Source organism: Carcharodon carcharias, chromosome 13 (assembly GCF_017639515.1).
Source record: "Carcharodon carcharias isolate sCarCar2 chromosome 13, sCarCar2.pri, whole genome shotgun sequence".
NCBI lineage: Eukaryota > Metazoa > Chordata > Chondrichthyes > Lamniformes > Lamnidae > Carcharodon > Carcharodon carcharias.
Genome location: NC_054479.1, coordinates 75,254,790 through 75,275,235, shown reverse-complemented (window position 1 = coordinate 75,275,235; position 20,446 = coordinate 75,254,790). Strand labels below are relative to the sequence as shown.

Sequence of the window (20,446 nt, the reverse complement as noted above, 5' to 3'; positions counted from 1 at the left end):
AATAATGGGATATCAATTACAAACCCTCAAGAGGCAGTATAGCAACGGATTGAGAGGTTGGACTTACCTTGGCTAACACAAATCATGCTGTCTGGATTGATGGACGCTTCATATGGAGGTGGTGGGTCATCGGGATGTTGTATATCTGGGTATTTATAAGCTGTGTATGGAGGTGGAGGGTCATGGAAGTGGAATGCTCCTCCCTCACCGTCATCAGAAAGATGTAAAGGAGTTAAACCTGATCCAAGGCTATCTGGGCCATAATCGAAGCCTGGCATTCCACTTCGTGCAAGGTTAAAATGATGCACTGTGAAAATAAAACCGGAAAGTTAAATGTCAAGCAAGCTGGCGACAACCCACAGGTAGAAAAGGCCTAGTCAGTGATTGCGAACATTGGAGTTGAGTTGGAGAGCTGATAACATGAACATCCAACAGAACTCAAACCTTTAAAAGAAGTGAAAACTGATAGAAACACTCAGCAAATCATGCAGCATCTGTGGAAAAGGAAACAGTTCAGAAAATTTTCCACTTCATTCTCATCAATGCTTTTTTTCTTTCATCTTAGATTCAGATACATTTTAGGAGACAGCTCTGCCTATCCTTATAAGAATAACTTGTATGGATCAGAGATATTTCACACACAGAGTTTGGAATGTTAACTTCATTCATCCTTGCTTGGCATGGGAAATACAAAAACAGAAAGAACACAAGAATCAGGTGTAGGACATTTGAGCCCTCGAGCCTGCTCTGCCATTTGATAAGATCATGGTTGGTCTGATTGTGGCTTTAACTTCACTTTCATGTCTGCCCCACAATAAGCCTTGACTCCCTTGTTGATCAAAAATCTAACTAACTCAGCCTTGAGCATATCCAATGAACTAGTCTTCACTGCTCCTTGGGGAAGAGATTTCCGCAGACTAACCACCCTCAGTAAAAAATTCTCATCTTAGGTTTTAAATGGGAGATGCAATTTTTAAACTGTGTCCCCTAGTTCTACACTTCCCCACAAGGGGAAACACCCTCTCAGCATCCACCCTGTCAAATCCCCTCAGAATCTTATGTTTCAATAAGATCACCACTCATTCTTTTAAACTAATGGGTATAGGCCCAACCGGCTCAATCTCCCCTCATATTCACCCCAGGAATCAGTTGAGGGAACCTTCTCTGAACTGCTTTTAATATAAATATATCCCTGCTTAAGTAAGGAGGCCAAACTGTACACAGTACTCCAGATGCGATCTAAATAAGGTCCCGTACAACTGTAGCAACACTTCCTACTTTTATACACAATTCCTCTTGCAATAAATGCCAACATTCCGTTTGCCTTCCTAATCACCTGCTGTACTTGCATACCAACTTTTTCTGATTCATGCCCAGGATACTCAGATCCTCCTCTACCATAGAGTTCTGCAGTCTGTCTCCATTCAGATATGCTTTTCTATTCTTCTTATCAAAGTGGACATGTTCAGATTTTCCTACATTATACTCCATCTGCCAAACTTTTGCTCATTCACTTATCTAAAGCCCTCTGTAGGCTCAATGTCCTCTTGACAATTTACTTTCCTAACTTTGTGTCATCAGCAAATTTAGCTACCATACATTTGGTGCCTTCACCCAAGTCATTGATACAGATTTGTAAATAGTTGAGGCCCCAGCACTGATCCTTGTGGCACTCCACTTTTTATTAGCAATTTCAAGGAAATGACCCATTTATCCATACTTTCTGCTTCCTGTCAGCTAAACAATCCTCTACCCATGATAAAATGTTACCTGCTACACCACAAACTCTTATTTTGTGTAGTAACCTTTGATGTGGCACCTTGCTGAATGCCTTTTGAAAATCCAAATACACATCTACAGGTTCCCCTTCATCCACCTTGCTCGTTACTTCCTTAAAAAACTAATGCTCTAAACACGATTTCCCTTTCACAAAACCATGTTGACTCTGTCTGATTATAATATGTAAATTTCCATAATCTTTGGAATTTTGAAAGATCATAGCCAATGCATTTACTATCTCTGCAGCCACTTCTCTTAAGACCCTAAGATTCAGGCCATAAGGTACAGGGCATTTGTCAACTTTTAGTTCTAATAGTTTTCCCAGCACCTTTTTCCTAGTAATTGTGATTGTTTAAGTTTCTCCCTCCCTTTTACTTCATGGTTTTCAAGTGTTCTTGGTATGTTTTTTGTGTCTCCTACAGTGAAGACAATAAAGCTGCCTTCGATTTGATTGCCAGGGCTTCCCCCGAGCCCCCTTCGATTTGACTGCCAGGGCTTCCCCCAAGCCCCTTCGATTCAATTGTCAGGGCTTCCCCCAAGCCCCCTTCAATTGCCAGGGCTTCCCCCAAGCCCCCTTCAATTTGATTGCCAAGGCTTCACCCGAGACCCCTTCGATTCAATTGCCAGGGCTTCTCCGAGCCCCCTTCGATTTGATTGCCAGGGCTTCCTCTGAGCCATTGATTCGATTGCTAGGGCTTCCCCACAGCTGCGAGCCCCTTTCATTTCGATTGCAAGGGCTTCCCGAGACCCCTTCGATTCGAATGCAAGGGCTTCCTGAGACATTTTCGATTTGATTTTGAGGGCTTCCTGAGCCCCCTTCAAGTCTATTGTCAGGGCTTCCTCCGAGCCCTCTTCACTTAAAGTTTGCTACCCACAGGCCTTTTCCTGTTTTAACTTAACAGGGACCTCTTCCTATCCTTGTCCCCGATCTGGGGCATTTCTTTTGGAACTCTCCCTGGCCCCTGCCTGGGAGGCCAGTCTTCCGGTCTGCGCATGTGGAAATGTTTAGAGATCCATCGGGAGCTGAAGCTCCCAACCTCGTCTCTCGACTATAAGATAAGTTGACTTGCATCATGCTTTCTCAATGGAATATATCTTTGCTGAGTTTTATGGAATGTCTCCTGAAATGTTTCCATTGTTTATCTACTGTTCTACCTTTTAACCTATTTTTCCAACTCTGTTCTCACAGCCTGGTAATGGCCTTTATTTAAATTTAAGACACTTGTCTTAGACCCACATTTCTCACCCTCAAACTGAAGTGAAATTCTATCATGTTATGATCACTGGTGCCTAGAGGCTCCTTTTCTACGAGGTTATTAATTAATCCCCTCTCATTGCATATTACCAGGTCTAAAAGAGTCTGCTCCCTGGTTGGCACTCAAATGTACTGTCCTGATACGCTATGTACTTGTCTTCCAGGCTAACTTTGCTAATCTGATTCGTCCAATCTAAATGAAGATTAAAATCACCCATTATTATTGCAGTATCCTTCTTACGAGCCTCATTATTTCTTCCTGCACACTCTGCCCAGAGTGTAGCTACTGTTAGGGGTCCTGTAAAATACTCCCACAAGTGACTTCTTACCTTTGATATTTATCTCTACCCAAATTCTATATCTTGATCTTCTGAACTAAGGTCATCTCTCAGAGTACTGTCACCTTTAACAGAGCTACTCGGCCTTTCCCTAGCTTCTTGCCCATATGAAACGTCATTAGCCTTGAATATTCAAGTCCTAGCCTTGGTCACCTTGCAACCACGTCTCTGAAATGGCTATCAGGTCATACATATTAATTTCTATTTCAGCTAATAATTAATCCATTTTGTCACAAATGCTGCACGCAGTACAGTGCCTTTAACTTTGGCCTTATCTGCTGGTGCACTCATTAATTATATACTCTGTCCCTTTCTGCCACACTCTGGTTATCATTACCCACATCGCTACTCTGCTCTACCACCTTGTCCTTTCTCAATTTTAGCACATCTTCCCTCAGATGATCCCTCATCCATACAATTTAGTTTAAAGCCCTGATGCCCTAGTTATACGACTTGCCAGAACATAGTCCCAGCACAGTTCAGATGAAGACTGTCCCAACAGTACAGCTTCCTCTTCCCCCAGTACTGGTGCCAGTGCCCCAGGAACAGAAACATTTCCACAACACCAATCCTTCTTTAGTGGTTCTGCTTTTTCATTTTGCCCCTAGGTACACATAATCCTTAAGCCAAACCTCTTTCTAAAACCATGTCATTGGCACCCCGTGGATCACGACCACTGGATCCTCCTCCTGATGCTGAAAGTTCCTCTCCAGACCCGAGCAGATGTCTGAATCCTGGCATTGGGCAGCTAACTTAGCCTTCTGAACTCTCACTCTTGGTGACAGAGAATTGTGTCCACCCCTCTAACTATATTGTGCCCTACTACCACACATTTCTACTTACTCCCTCCACTTGAACAGCTGCCTGAAAGAATCCTAGTGGGGCAATCTGAGACACATCTAATATGGTTGGCAGCCAAAAGAGGGAGTTGATGTTTCTATGATTGTTGCAGTGTTTGCATGCATCTGAAACTCATCTACATCTGGGTTTCTAACAGAGAGCCAATCTCAAGATGCTTCACAGAGGAAATACAGGAAAGGAGCATGGTGGGAAAGGTCATGGAGTTTGGCTTTTTTGGAGAGTTTTTAAAATGTTGGGAGCAAAGAATTTTGGGGAGGGAATCTCAAAAGAATGAGGCTGATGTGTTACAAGGCTCCACAAATGGTGCAGTGGAGGGATAGTCAGAGTGCTAAAGGGTACAGGTGCAGACACAGTGCTGGAGAGGTCTGAATGGGTAAGACTGTGTGGTTTAAGGATGGGCATTTTAAATTCAATGTACTGAGAACATGCCAGGGTGGGTCGGACAGGATATAACCAGCTGAACAAGTTGGAATTTCTGGACTGATGTGTGTCGGCCAATGAGAGAGTTTTGGAATTTGGAACAATGAAGTTTTGAAGTGACAAAGCATGAATGAGGATTCTTGCAGCAGTGGGATAAAGTATGGGCAGTGATAGACTATCAGACAGAAATGAAAGTAAGCAAACTTGGTGATGGATAGGGTGTGGGCTTTGAGACTTCACCCAAACAAGGCACCAAGATTTCACATTGCCAAGTTGTCAGCTAAAATTGGAAGTAAAACTACATGCGGGCAGGAAGATTCCATTACTTCGATCTCCTTTTTACTCATTCCCTCTTGGGTCTTTTGCTCTTGATCATTTTATCACTTATCATGCTGCACTTCAATCTTCTATCAAGATACTTTGCCTTTAAAATCTTTACCCCACTGCTCTCCTGTTGCCATGTTTGTCATTGTCTCCCTACAGTAACATCCCAGTCTTATTCCAGCCCCAACCTCCCTGCTCCGTGTGTTTGCTATGGGCCAACTTCACCAGCTTCTTGTCCCACTCATTTCATCCATCACCCACCTTGCTCACTCCTCAAAGATCACCAATCACAGCCTCTCCATGAACTTACTGTGGATGATTGCATTGACATCCTGCATTTGCCTGGAACTTGGTTAAACAGAGAGTGCCACATTCAGTTATACCTCCTCACTCTTCTTTAAAAACTGCACCAATCCTCGCAAGCCCGCCTAAGTTTCTCAAGATAGCCTCCCTGTTTTGCTTCCTTAGTCCCTTCACCACATAACCTGATCTCAATCTTCATTTTAGTTCCCTCTTCTAGTCATTGCCTTCTGTTCACCCTTAACCTCTTTGTTGCTCTATAAACCCTCTCATATTCATGGCTAGTCCCTCAGCCTTGCCAAGTCTACTGGCCTCTCAATCACTAGCCAGGCCATTTCCATTTTCGACCACTTTCCGCTGTTCCTCACCACTCAGCCTCCTAAAAGAACCCTTCTTCACTGACCAGCTCAGCGCGATGGCCATTGCTTCCACTCTTATCTATTTGACCATGACTAGCATATTTCCAGTAGAGGCTTCTCATCCTATCCCTGCAATGATTTGTTCTACGCTTCCACCTTATTCTCATCCACAAGCTAATCCTTGGGCACATCAGGTCAGCTTACATATTCACATTGACAACACCCAGCTCAACCTCTCCAGCGCCTCTGGTATCAAACTGCTTGTACAACATTGAGTCCCCATGAGTCACAATTCCTTCTAGTTAAAAACTGGGAAGTTTGAATACATTGTGGACTGTGCCCACAAAACATTCCTTAACCTTGCTGACTTTATCGTTGTCTTTAGCTTAATCAAACTCAATGCAATAAGCACCTCTACAATCTGCTCAGGAATGGAGTCTGAACCACAACTTGATTCAGAAGAAAGAGTGCTACCTGGTTAGCCACAGCTGACAAAGATGCAGGTTATATTATAGAAGCAAATCTATTGCATTTATAAATTCAATATAAATGGCCTACATGGAATTGATAGACACAGCATGTCAGGATACTGGTGAAACGCAACAACTTGCTTTTATATAGCTCCGTTAGCATAATAATAATAATGACCCATGGTACTTCACAGTGGGTTATCAAACAGAAACAGACACTGAGCCACATAAGTAGATATTAGGGCAGGTGACCAAAAGCTTTGCCAAGAAGCAGGTTTTAAGGATCGTCTTAAAAGGGGACACAGAGGTACAGAGTGAAAGGTGTTTAGAAAGGAAACTGTAGAGCTTAAGGCCTAAATAGCTAAAAGTAAAGCCACTGATGATGAAGTGATTAAACTCAAGGATGAGGAGGGTGGAATTGCAAAAGCACAGAGGGTTGTAGGGCTGGAGGAGATTACAGAAATAAGGAGGTGCAAGGAAGGTCATGGAAGGATTCAGCTTTGAAAACAAGGATGAGAATTTTAAAATAGTGGTATTGCTGAAGCTGGAGCCAAAGTACATCACCCAGCACAGGGCGAGAAGGGAATGAGATTTGGTGTGAGTTAAGATATGGGTAGCAGAGTTTGGGATGAGGGTAGAACTATCTGTGTGGGAGGGGTGGGGGGGGTTGATGATGGCTTCAGCAGCAGATTTTTTTAATATTTGTTCATGGGATGTTAGCGTTGCTGCCTAGGCTAGCATTTGTAGCCTATCCCTTATTTAGAGGGTCTGGAATCATATGTAGGCCAGACCAGATAAAGACGGCAGATTTCCTTCCCTATAGGACGTTAGTGAAGCAGATGGGTTTTTACAACAATCGGCAATGGTCATCATCAGGCTTTTAATTCCAGATTTTTATTGAATCCAAATTCCAGAATCTGCCATGGTGGGATTCGAACCCCATTACCCAGGGTCTCTGGATACCAGTCCAGTAACAATACCACTATGCCACCACTCTACTCAGTTAGGGCCTGAGTAAGGCAAAGTTATGGGGGAGGAACTAGCCTTTTTTAGTGATGGACAGAATATGGGGTCAGAAGTGCAACTCACGATTATGAACAGTCGGGCTCAGTGTCAGGCTGAGTAGGAGTCATCAGCTAAGGAATGTGTTTGTAGTGGAACTGAAGACAATAGTACTGATGTTGGATAAGCAACAGACACAACGGTGGAGTAGAGGAAGGTGATGGTGGATGTCATCATTATCAAAGAGCATTTGACAACAATAACATGATGCAGACAATATAATATGAAACAATATTTACAATACAATACTTACAGTTGCCCCCAATGAGAGACTCTATTCTCTCTCTGCGTCTCTGTCGCAACCGGTGAACCATGAAAAGTAGCAGCGAGAGGATAAGGAAGGAGGAGATACAGCTTACAATCAAACGCATTCCACTCGCCATGGAGTCAAAAATACTGCTGCCATCTGTGGGTACAAGATTTACAAGACAGTTACTCTCAACAGATGATTCACAGAGATTGTCACACATTCTCAACTATTCTGCCAAAAGAAAGCACTGATCCGCTCCACGAAACGGCCATTTGTATAGAGACTTGTCCACTAGAGTAGGGGCAGGACGGGGCACTACCAGCCCGGGGCCCTGGGGGAAGAGGGGGTGCGGGGGGGGGTGGGGTGCCGGGGCGGGGCAGAGCAAAGAAGCATTAAATTTAATGGCCTAAAAAATAGAGGCATGGCAGGACAGCTCAGTTATTTGGAGTTTATATCCTGTTCCATGTGGGAAGTCCTGGTTGCATTTAGCATCCTGAACAACCACACATTCAGTACGTGTGGTCAGCAGGTGTTTGGAGCTTGAGCAGCAGCTGGCGTCACTGTGGCATAACAGTAAGAATGACAGTTTCGTGGGGGAAAGGGCCACTGCCAGGAAGTCAAGAATGAACAGGCACATAGTACAGGAGACCCAAGTGAATCACACTAATTTTTCAGCTCTGAACACTGGTGAGAGCGATGGTCCCTCTGGGCAATGAAGCCTGAGACAAGTTTACAGCACCACAGCTGGCTCAGCTGTATAGGTGGTCAGGATAAAGATTGGAAAAGCAATAATGATAGGGCATTCATCAGTTAAGGGAATAGAAGGCACTTCTACAGCTACAGATGCGAGTTCAGGATGGTATGCTGACTCCCTGGTGCCAGAGTTGCAAAGCACTCAGAGGGGTGGGGGATTGGGGCAGAAGGGGTGAACAGCTAGCAGTTATGGTCCATATTGGTACCACGACATGGACAGAAAGGGATGTAGTCCTGCAGGCAGGGTTTAGGGCGCTAAGGAAAAGTTAGAAAGCATGACCTCAAAGGAGTAATCTCTGGATTGCTCCCAGTGCCGTGTGTTAGTGAGCAGAGGAAGAGGAAGATAGAGCAGATGAATACATGACTGGAGGTAATAGCAGGAGAGAAAACCAAGATGCATAGGGAATTGGGAAGGCAGATGGCACTAAAATAAGAAATAGCAAGCTATTAGGTCGGGTCAGGATAAGAGGAATCTACTCAGGCACAAATTAGATTGACTGTGTATATCTAAGTGCAGGTAGCCACACGGAAATAGGATACTGTGGTGGTAACAAAGACAGGGTACTAAATATTTCTAGAAATAAGTTGTTAAAGAAAGGTAGGGAAGGAAAAGAAGGGTGACAGTATTAAGGAAAATATTACAGTGCTGGAGAGAGAGGGTGTCCTAGGATGGTTGAGCACAGAATCTATTTGGTTACACTGCTGTTGTATTCTACAGGCAGGACAGGAGAGCATGAACGGAAGTGTCACCTGAGATGTGGGTGGGGTGGAAGAGGGATTACGTTAGCACATAGAGGGTTCACCTGAGTGTGTGAGCATAGTAGAAATAAAAGCACCTCTTATGAACATCTTACAGTCAATTAAATACTTTCAAACTGTGATCACTATTGTGATGTTGAACTGCAAACTCCTATTAACAGCATTGTGATAATGACCAGATAATCTGTTTTAATGATACTGGTTGAAGGATAACTATTGGCCAGGATACCAAATTGAATTATTTTATGGTTTCTTTTACACCAACCTGAGGGGATTGACAGGGCATCTGTTTAATGTCTTATCTGTAATAAAGCACCTCAGACAATGCAGCACTCCCTCAGCACTGCACGGGAAGTGCTGCACTTGGTAAAGTGAAGTTTCTTGAATGGAGCTTGAATCCACAAGCTTCAGACTCAGAGGTGAGTGTGCTACCACTGAGCTAAGATGCAACATATTTAAAGTCAGCTTTGCATGGATGCCCCTTGAACACATCTGCTCCGTCTGGTTTATAAATAGATTATGGCACATGACAAGTCCCGCCTGGGAATTTGCATCTCATTGTGACCCACCCAAAGAATGTGGAGCTTCTCACCTCACTCGCTCCTTCCTTTCCACCAACAATCTTCAGGTTTTTAACCCCAGTCAGTGCTCCCCTGCTTCATTCGAGAACCTGTATTCACTCAACAATCATGTCTACATGTTTGAACAATGGAGCACGGGACATGTCAGCGTCGCTCCTGGCCTGCTTTACCTGGGTCGAGGCAGGTGAATTTGCAGCATTCTTTCGGGTCCTTCTCGTAGTGCTGACAGCCTTGGGGCCGCTCACACAGGGCTGCCACACACATTTCAGGCTCACCGTTGTGGCAGGTGCAGCTCAAACATGGGTCATTGCCCTTTGGAGTGAAGTATTTGCCCTCGTCCACTACGTTATCTTTTATATCCACACAGGTTTGACCTAGAACGCAAACATATAGTTAGATGCAGATGCTCATGAAGAGGCTGTAACCCTGTCAGGCAAACAGCACTGTTCAGCATTGTCCCAAGTTCCCCTCCCACATAAAAATTACATGAGCCATGTAAGAGGTTTGATGGAAAAGGCATTGTGCTCAGATACAATTCTACAGCTTTAGTTGAACAGACATTGAGCTCCCAGCTCAGTTGCAACCACCAAGAACACTAGCCCCGATCAGTTAGTTATAGGATCATGCAGGAGCAGGTGGGGCGGGTGTGTGTGTGTGTATGTGCGTGCGCACGCACATGTTGGGGAGGCTTGAAGCATCAAGAAAATGTTAAAAAGTCTTAAGGTACAGCTTAAAAACTGCTAACTCAAAATGACAAGCCAAATAAAACACATTACATACTATTTATTTTAGTGCGATATCCATTGTTTGCTATATATGGGTTCACACAGTGGTCGTTGCATTCAGAATCATATTATTGAAGGAAGTTCTCCACTCTCCAAATTCACATCCACTTGCCCAGACAGTTCAAGTGCTTCAAGTTTTTTGTTTCAACTTTGGTAACCTCTCTAATCCTTGTAATGTCAACTGCAATCACATTCTGATTACTGGTACTCAAAGCCTCACCTCCTTTTTGGAGATTTGATCATCCCTACGATTCAGTCTAATCCAGAATGTTTACCTTCCCTCATTTGCTCATTTACATTAACTCTAGAAATCTTTCCCCTGTCTCACTCACTGGTTCTTATTGGTTAAGTTGAAATCTGCATGTTGAATATCACACTTGTTACTAACAGTTCACATACAAGCTCCCTCTTACATTGTCGACCCAGGACATCAGATCCTTCACTTGTCTTCTCAGAAGGCAGCACACCAATAGATTCCTTGGGTCTGATTTACAAAGAATTCTAATTGTAAACTCAATAATGAAATCCCAATTTCACAACTTGCTTTCTTTCTCTTTTTCCTGCTTCCCTGACAAGCTGCTGGATTTCCCCATTGCAAGAGTGAACCTCGACAGGGGCCAGAGAACATATGGATGGCCCCAACTGCCCTGACGACCAGCCCCACAGCCCCCTTTTCAGACTGCCTGCACCTGTACATGGGAGGTTGACCAGGAACACATGACCCGATGAGGAACTGTACCACAGACCTGGGATAAATACCAACTGGTGATGGACTGTGCAACACTGACTCAGAATAAACCACCTCCTCCCCTATCCCAGGGATTGAGCCACCATAACCATAAGTGTTCACTGATCTTAGCTGTGGTATACGTAGGGAGCTACTTGAGCCTTTCAGCTAAGGAGAAAATAAAAATATGTGGATCATCAAGTGACCTTCCTGCTTGTGAGACTGGACAAATTGAACTCATACTTGGAAACAAAATTTCAGCACGAGGAGGAGGAGAGGTTTATTTGGAGTCGAGGTCCAGTGCCCTCCCATAAGATAATACTGAAGTTATAATCTCAAGACTGTGTATGAAGAAATGTTAGGATTTTGAGAGCAGCTGGCAGGTAGATAAACGGATTGCCCCAAAGAGTGTACTCACTTCTCTTGCAAAGAAATGCTGACTTTTCATTGCAGTTCTCTGCATACCAGCTGTGTAAGCCATGGTGCCGCAGGCTGGGGAAGTGGGAGCATTGCAGCTGAGCACATAATACGTTTTCCTGCTCAGAGATGGTCATCCCAAAAAACGTTACCTTCTCTGGGGGAAGGAACACTTCTGTGGAACCTAAAGAGCAAAATCAAAACAGTCCTTAAGCCTGCAAAATGCAACCTGCATTGTGATGTCTTGGGCATGGGGGTTGGGCCACGACGACCGTGCGGCAGAGGGAATGATGACCAAGGGTGGTGGGCATGGCAACTGGGGGCAGGGAGGGGGCCACGACGACGCTGGGGGGGTGGGGGGTGTGTGTGTGTGCGTGCAGGGGGACAGCAGAAAGCAATTGCTCCTCCAGCATACTTACTACTCTTGTAGGCTACTTCCCACTGCCCCTGAAGTGAGGTGTGACTTCGGTTGGTTACCATGTATTGATAACCAACCCAGAATCTGGAAAACAAAGAATGTTGCAGATGGAGAAGGAATGCATTACCTCCTATCTGGTAATGAAAGGCTGGTTTACAAGCTTGAGGTTGATGGAGTAGGAGGTCAGTGTGAGCTTGGATAAGGGGTGGAATGGAGCTGACTGTATTGCTCTGCAGAGAGCCTGCACAGAGTCAATGCACCAAATGGCCTTCCTCCGTGTTGTAATGACCAGGATTGTATAACAGCTCATAGCAGCACCAAAGCAGTCTATGGCCAAATACAAGAAGATCTGGACAATATCCAGACTTGGGCTGACAAGTGGCAAGTAACATTTGCATCATACAAGTGCCAGGCAATGATCATCTCCAACAAGAGACAATCTAACCATCGCCCCTTGACATTCAATGGCATTACCATAACAGAATCACCCACTATCAACATCCCGAGGGTTACCATTGACCAGAAACTGAACTGGATGAGCCATAAAAATACTGTGGCTACATGAGCAGGTCAGAAGCTAGGAATCCTGCAGCGAGTATCTCACTTCCTGACTCCCCAAAGCCTGTTCACCACCTAAAAGGCACAATGAGTACAGCTCCCACAACACTCAAGAAACTTGACACCATCTAGGGCAAAGGAGCTCGCTTGATTGGCACCCCATCCACAAATATTCACTCCCTCCACCACTAATGCAATGCAGCAGCAGTGTGTATCATCTACAAGATGCACTGCAGTAATTCACCAAGGCTCTTTAGATAGCACCTTCTAAACCCACGATCATGGTCATCTAGAAGTACAAGGGCAGCAGATAGATGGGAACACCACCACCTCCAAGTCACTCACCATCCTGACTTGAAAACATATTGCCGTTCCTTAACTGTCACTGGAACTCTCTTCCGAACAGCTTTGTGGGTGTATCCACACCACATGGACTGCAGCGGTTCAAGAAGGCAGCTCACCCCCACTTTCTCATGGGCAATAAATGCTGGCCCAGCCAGTGAAGCCCACATTCCATGGATGAATAAAAAAAGCACCAGCTTCACACCACTGCCCCTTAACCCCTCCACTGAAGACCCCAACTCACACCGCAGTTTAAACCCCAATCCCAGTCCACTCCCACACACGCCACCTTGGCCGCCCCTTCCTCCACATACCCCCCATTCATCCTCTCTCCTCCCTATATCCACCCGTTCACCACACCGCCCCCCCCCGCCCCCCTTCACCACCACCCCAGCCGCCTCTTCCCCCGCCACATTCGCCCTGTCTATCCCACCGCTTACCCACTCTGACCTTGGCCCTCAACTGCTCCCGCCTTTTTCTTGCCCTTCTTTCACTGCCCTGACCCATTCAACTTTACCCCCACCTCTCTTCTCCACCTTCCCCTCACACTTGCACTTCTTGTCCCTCATTCTACAACACCCCCCCCTCCCAAAATAACCTCTCCTTTGCCCTACACTTCCCGTCATCCAGTCTTACCTGCGCTGGTCCTTGCGGCTCACTGGCTGTTCGTCCAGATCCCATTCTTCTGCCAGTATGAATCGCAGCTCCTGATCAGTTGTGAAGGTGGCCAGTGATCCATTCACTTGCTGACATGTCTGGACAGCATCCCAATAATTCTCGCTGTTCAGATACACTCGGTAACAGCTTGCTGTCCCTTCATAGTGATGCCAGCCAGTAGGGCACTTCCCTATCAACAAAGAGAGGCTCAATTCATCCGGCTGTTGTGTGACACCAAAATGGAGAGGCATGCAGTACAAAAAATTCAGCAAGGGTGCAGCTATTCACATGAGAAACACTCTGCAGCATTTCAGCTCAGAATGCCATTTAGCCCAGTGAGTCTCTATCAGCTTTCTGAAACAGCAATGAAGTTAGTCCCACTACCCACTTCCCTGAATTTTTTTCTCCTTCAATTATTTATCCAATTTCCTTTTGAAGGCTAATATGGAATCTCTATCCATCACCGCATCACACAGTGAATTTCAAATCCTAATCACTCACTGTGTAAAAGCATGTTACCAACCCTTAACCACTGAAATCCATTTCCCTTCATTTAATCTATCTAAACATTCATGTTTTAAATAACTATCAAATCATCTCTTATCCTTTTCTGCTCTAAGGAGTACTAGTCTACAATTGCATTATTGTACAGACTGGCCCGGCCCGCCCGCTGCCTAGTGCCGGGCCACAGGCCCACCCACCGTCGCTTAGCGCTGGGCCACAGGCCCACCCGCCGGTGTCTTACACAGGGGTACAGTACTAGAAATATAAATCAGATAGTAAGAATTTCTATAGATATTTAAAGAAGAGTAGTTCAAGTGAACGTTGCCCTATGGAAAGTGAGTCTGGGGAATTAAAAATAGAACATAAAGAGATGGCAGATGAATTGAACAATTATTTTGCATCGGTCTTCACAATAAAGGATACAAGCAACATCCCAGAAATAGCTATAAATCAGAAAATGGAATGAAGGGAGAAACTCAGGAAAATTACAATCACCAGAGGAGTGATACTGAGCAAATTGTTGGGGCTGCGGGCTGACAAGTCCCCAAGTCCCTAGGACTTTATCCTAGAGTCTTAAAAATAAGTGAGATAGTTGGTGCATTGGTTTAAATTTTCTAAAGTTCCCTCAATTTGGAGAAGGTTCCATTAGGTTGGAAAATAGCAAATGTAACTCCTTTATTCAAAAAGGGAGGGAGACAGAAAGCAGGAAACTACAAGCCAGTTAGCTTAACATCCATTACAGGAAAAATGTTAGAATGTATTATTAAAGATGTTATAACAGGGTACTTAAATAAATTCAAGGCAATCAGGCGCAGCCAACTTGGTGTTGTGGGAGGGAAATCATGTTTAACCAACTTATTGGAGTTCTTTGAAGAAGTAACTTGTGCTGTGGATAAAGGGGAAAACAGGGGATGTACTTAGATTTCCAGAAAGCATTTGATAAGGTGCCACATCAGAAGGTTATTGTGGAAAATGAAAGCTCATGATGAAGGGGTTAACATATTGGCACGGATAGAAGGTTGGCTAGCTAACAGGAAACAGTTAGAATATATGGGTCTTTTTCTGGTTGGCAAGATGTAACGAGTGGTGTGCCACAGGGGCCTCAACTTTTTACAATTTATATAAATGACTCAGATGAAGGGACTGAAGGGATGGTTGCTAAATTTGCTGATGATACAAAGGTGGGTAGGGAAGTAAGTTGTGAAGAGGATGTAAGGTACTTGGATATGTTAAGTGTGTGACCAAAGTTCTGGCAAATGGAGTAAAATTTAGGAAAATGTGAAATTGTCCATTTTGGCAGGAAAAATATAAAGGAAGCTTATATAAATGGTGAGAGATTGCAAAGCTCAGAGATGTGGAGGGATCTGGGTGTCCTAGTGCATGAATCGCAAAAGGTTAGTTAGCAGGTACAGCAGGTAATTAGGAAAGCTAATAGAATGTTATTTATTGCAAGAGAAATTGAATACAAAAGAAGGGAGATTATGCTTCAGTTATACAGAGCACTAGTGAGATCACATCTGAAGTACTGTGTACAGTACTGGTCTCCATATTTAACGGATGGATGTAAATGTGTTGGAAGCAGTTCAGAGAAGGTTCACCAGATTAATAGCTGGAACGGAGGGTTGTCTTACGAGGAAAGGTTGGACAGGCTAGGCTTGTATCTGGAGTTTAGAAGAGTAAGAAGCAACTTGAATGAAACATATAAGATTATGAGGGTCTTGACAGGGTGATGTGGAAAGGATGTTTCCTCTTGTGGAAGAATCTAGAACTAGGAGTCACTGTTTAAAAATAAAGGGTCGCCCATTTAAAACAGAGATGAGGAGAAATTTTTTCTCTAAGGCTTGTGAGCCTTTGTAATTCCCTTCCTCAAAGGCAGCAGAAGTAGTCTTTGAATATTTTTTATGGCAGAGCTAGCTAGATCCTTGATAAACAGGGAGGGTGAAAGGTTATCAGGGGTAGGTGTGACTGTGGAGTTGAGGTTACAATCACATCAGCCATGATCTAACTGAATCGTGGGGCACAATGGCCTACTCCTGCTCCTAATTCATATGTTCATATGTAGTGTGGACAGGTTTGTCACTGCTTAACACAGGTGTTCAGGCCTATCACTATAACACTGGGATACAGTGCTGGTAAGGACAGGTCTGTCACTGTATAACACTGGGTTATAGTACTGTTGCATGGTCTGTCACTGTATAACACTGAGGAACAGCACATTTGTGTGCTGGCCTGTTGCTGTATAACACGGGTAAACCATCCCCCAGTGAGAGTCAACCCCTTCAGGAACTATACCCCAGTGAGGGTCAGCACGTTCAGGAACTGTAACCCAGTGAGTGTCAGCGCCTTCAGGAACTGTACCACATTGAGAGTCAGCATCTTCAGAACTGTAACCCAGTGAGAGTGAGCACCTTCAGGAACTGTCCCCTAGTGAGAAACAGCACTAATGACTTGAGAAATAATAGGTAGGAAGATGACAACATTTCAACATTGAATTGAAGTTGAATGACTCTCAAAGCCCAGGCTAGTACTGAGTGGACACCTCCCAGTGAAATAGTGAGAGCACCACCCCCCAACCCCCCCCCCCATTCATGGATTTTGAAGGGCTAGGTCAAAAGCATATGTGATGGAACAGTAACCTACGGGTGAAATGAAATGGCTGGCCCACGTTGACAGGGTAGAAGCGGGTGTCCTCAGCTCCTCTGCCACGCCCATGTTTCAAGTCCACTGTTTCCTTCACATGGTGTACCTGGTGATCGCCAATTACACCTAGCAGGAAAAATAGGCACTAGGTGAAATTAGAGCAACTGCTCTCACTGCCTCTACTACCAAACAGCATTACATTTATCTAACGCCTTTCATGTAGCAAAGCATCCCTATGTGCTTCAACAGGAGTAACATAAAACAAGATGAGATCACAGAGTTAGGCTGAGAGTATTAAACATGGAAAGTTTGGTCAAGTGGCAAAGAAGTTTAGGCAGGGATTTCAGAGTTTAACTCTAAGTTGCTGAATGCAATGGTGGAGCAGTTAAAATTGGAATGTGCATGAGGCAGAATTGGAGGAGCACAGATATCTTTGAGGCTGTGGAACTGGAAGAGATTACACAGAAAGAGAGGGGCAATGCCATGGAGGGATTTGAAAAGTATAAAAATTTTAGGTGGTGCCTAACCGGGAGCCAACATAGTTCAGAGATGCACAGGAGTGATAGGTAATGGGATATGCTGCGAGTAAGGACACAGGCAGAAGAACTTCAGATAACCTTCAGTTTATGTCGGGTGTAAAATGGGAGGTTGGGCAGGAAGGTGTTGGAATACTCAGGTCTAGAGGTAACCAAAGTATTAGGTGATCCCTGGGATGAAGGAGTTGTCTTATGAGGAAAAGTTGAGCCAATGTTCATTGGAGTTTAGAAGAATGAGAGATAATCTTATTGAGGGAGTTTGACAGGTTAGATGCTGGGAGGATATTTACTCATTTGGGGGAATCTAGAACTAGGGGGCACAATTTCAAAATAAGGGGTCCAGACTTAAGACAGATGAGGAGGAATTCCTTGAGGGACGGGGGTGGGGGGGGGGGGGGGGTTTGGTGTGTGTGTGTGTGTGTGTGCGCGCGCGGGGGCACCCACGTGCGACAGGGGCCTGTGCAACTGTTCCCAGGTCAGAGACATAACCTGTGGAAATTTAAGTACAATGAATGATTCACCCTGACATGGCTGGGGAAGCAAATTTCTGGAGTAGGCCTTGCTGCCATAATCAGTTCTGGAATTCTCAGCCGACAGAGGGGAGTGGTTTAGATGAACACTGGATGTTACAACTTAGCAATACAGGGAGATGCAAGCTTGTCGGAAGCTACAACTAACTTTGGACTGCTTCCTCTAAAGAGTGCAATTCTGCAGAGAGCGTGCTGTTAATATCAAAAGAGCAGCCTGGGGTTTTGGAGTGTGTTAAAATTCTAATAAGAATGTCTTTCCTGAAGTTTAGCATTAATATCTTACAATGTGAAATCTTGCCTTGTGATCCTTTGAGTTGGTCACTTGGAACTCAGATCTCTTTAAAAGTTATTTGTCTCCATGGAAATCATAACACACTTGCTTTGGTTATTCAGGAACCTTAACTTGAAGAAATCTTTAGTTTTTTTCACTTGAGAAAAAAATAGACTGGATAGATTTAAGAAGCAATTTGATAGATGGCATCTCCTTAATTTGACTGGATGGCTTTAACATCCTTTATTTGACTAGCATGCACAGCAGCAAATAAGATGGCAAGATGTGGCTAGAATTACAATGCACAAGGTCATTAATCTGTCAGTAAGCTGCCAGTTCTTTGAAAAGACCAAATCCCCTCAATGTTCTCTGTGTGAAGAACAGCCCTTTCTTCTCCAGTCTCTCCACATAAATTAAGTGCCTCATTTTGGTCCAGTAAGTCTCCTCTGCAGCTTCTCTAAAGCCTAGATATCCTTCATAAACTGCAACCTCCCAGCCGTAGTTACTGAAGATTACCACTCCAAGACTAGCTGTGTCTCTAGCAAGCTATTCCATTACAATAGCAAAAATAGCATCTATATGGCAATGTGAAAAATTGCTTAACTGTCTATCCACAACAAGGGCAAACCCAATCTGACCAATTACTGCCCCATCGGCTTACTTTCAATCATCAGCAAAGTAACTGAAAGGATCGTCACCAGCTCCTTCCTATTGACAAATAACCTGCTCACCGGTGCTCAGTTTGGGGTCCACCAGGACCACCTAGCTCCAAACACAGAGAAGTGCTGAATTTCAGGGGGAAGGTGAGAGCAATTGCACCTGCATTTACAGTCAGCATCAAGCAGCCTAACAAAACTGAAATCAATGAGAATAAGGGAGAAAAATCCACTGGATGGAGTGATACCTAGCACATTTCAACCCCATGACATTGCTGCAGGAGCTCCTCAGGACAATGTCTCAGGTCCAACCACCTTCCCTTAATCATATGGTCAGAACTGGAGATGCTCACTGATGATTGCAGTGCACAGTTCCATTCGCAATTACTCAGAAAATGAAACACTCCATGTCAAAACACAGGAGGATATGGACAACATCCAGGTTTGTGGTACTCAGTGACTAGTAAAATTTGTGCTAGACAAATGTCAGGCAATGATCATCACCAAATTTTATTCCATTCCTTCATGTTGGACTCATTGTTGGTTAGGCTGTTGTGTTGATTGGTGGTTGCTGCTACTTTAATTCCTTTCTTGCAGGGTGGATGAACTTGTATCCATCTCCTTGTCACTTTTTCCATTGTTGTGTGAGTCATCTCAATGTTCTCTGTGGCTGAGGAAAAGCATTCCCGTGACAAGAATGAGGTTGTGTGATATGCTCACCTTTGCTTTTCATTTCCGGCCATAAACGGCTGCTACCAATGAGACACAGTCTGACTACCATAAATTGCAACATAAGTCACCCAGGGTATAAGATGACCCCATTTTTCTGGCCCCAAATATCACGTTTTTGCATATTTTCAGCATATATTTTGCATATATTCAGGGAGAGGTGGTGGCGTAGTGGTATTGTGACTGGGCTGGTAATCTAGAGACCACAGCAGATGGTGGAATTTGAACTTAATAAAAGATCTGAAATTAAAGGTACCATGAAACCACTGTCGATTGTCGTAAAAACCCATCTGCTGCACTAATGTCCTTTAGGAAAGGAAATCCGCTATCCTCACGTGACTCCAGATCCACAGTAATACCCTCTGAAATGGCCTAGCAAGCCACTCAGTGGTATCAAACCACTGAAAAATCAAAAAGGTGGAATGAAACCGGACCATCGTCCAGCATCAACCTAGGCACCAGAAATGACAATGGCAAGCTCAGCCCTGTCGACCCTGCAAAGTCCTCCTTAGTAACATCCAGAGCTTTGTGCCAAAACTGGGAGAGCTGTCTCACAGACTAGTCAAGCAACAGCATGGCAGTCATCCTCACGGAATCATATCTTACAGATAATGTCCCAGACACCACCATCACCATCCCTGGGTATTGTCCTGTCCTGTTGGCAGGACAAGCCCAGCAGAGGTAGCAGCACAGTGGCTGCCCTGGGAGTCCAGAACATCAGGTCAAACATGGGCAAGGAAACCTCCTGCTGATTACCACGTACCGCCCTCCCTCAGCTGTTGAACACCACTTGTAGAAAGCACTGAGGGTGGGAAAGGCGCAGAATGTACTCTGGATGGGGGACTTCAATGCCCATCACCAAGAGTAGCTCCGGTAGCACCATCATAGACAGAGTTGGCCGAGTCCTAAAGGACATGGCTGCTAAACTGGGGTCTGTGGCAGGTGGTGAGGGAACCAACAAGAGGGAAAACCATACATGGCCTCATCCTCACCAACCTTTTATTAAAATTCATTCATGGGATGTGGGTGTCGCTGGCTAGGCCGGCATTTATTGCCCATCCCTAATTGCCCTTGTTCAGAAGGCATTTAAGAGTCAACCACATTGCTGTGGGTGTGGAGTCACATGTAGGTCAGCCTAGATAAGGATGACAGATTTCCTTCCCTA

General features: G+C 44.6%; 1 protein-coding gene across 7 annotated transcripts in view; it reads right to left on the bottom strand.

Moving 5' to 3' along the window:
* The window catches only part of dgcr2 (DiGeorge syndrome critical region gene 2), a 96,160-nt gene that overhangs the window by 5,073 nt on the left and 70,641 nt on the right, over positions 1–20,446 (bottom strand). For 6 of the 7 annotated variants that reach the window (XM_041202544.1, XM_041202548.1, XM_041202545.1 and 3 more), the window contains 7 exons: positions 16,560–16,685; positions 13,395–13,605; positions 11,860–11,942; positions 11,442–11,624; positions 9,682–9,885; positions 7,422–7,574; positions 68–307 (listed from right to left, as the gene is read on the bottom strand). In XM_041202544.1, coding sequence (XP_041058478.1) covers positions 68–307; positions 7,422–7,574; positions 9,682–9,885; positions 11,442–11,624; positions 11,860–11,942; positions 13,395–13,605; positions 16,560–16,685 — 1,200 coding nt within the window. The remainder of the gene's footprint in view (positions 1–67; positions 308–7,421; positions 7,575–9,681; positions 9,886–11,441; positions 11,625–11,859; positions 11,943–13,394; positions 13,606–16,559; positions 16,686–20,446) is intronic. The other variant, XM_041202546.1, reaches the window with a different exon arrangement.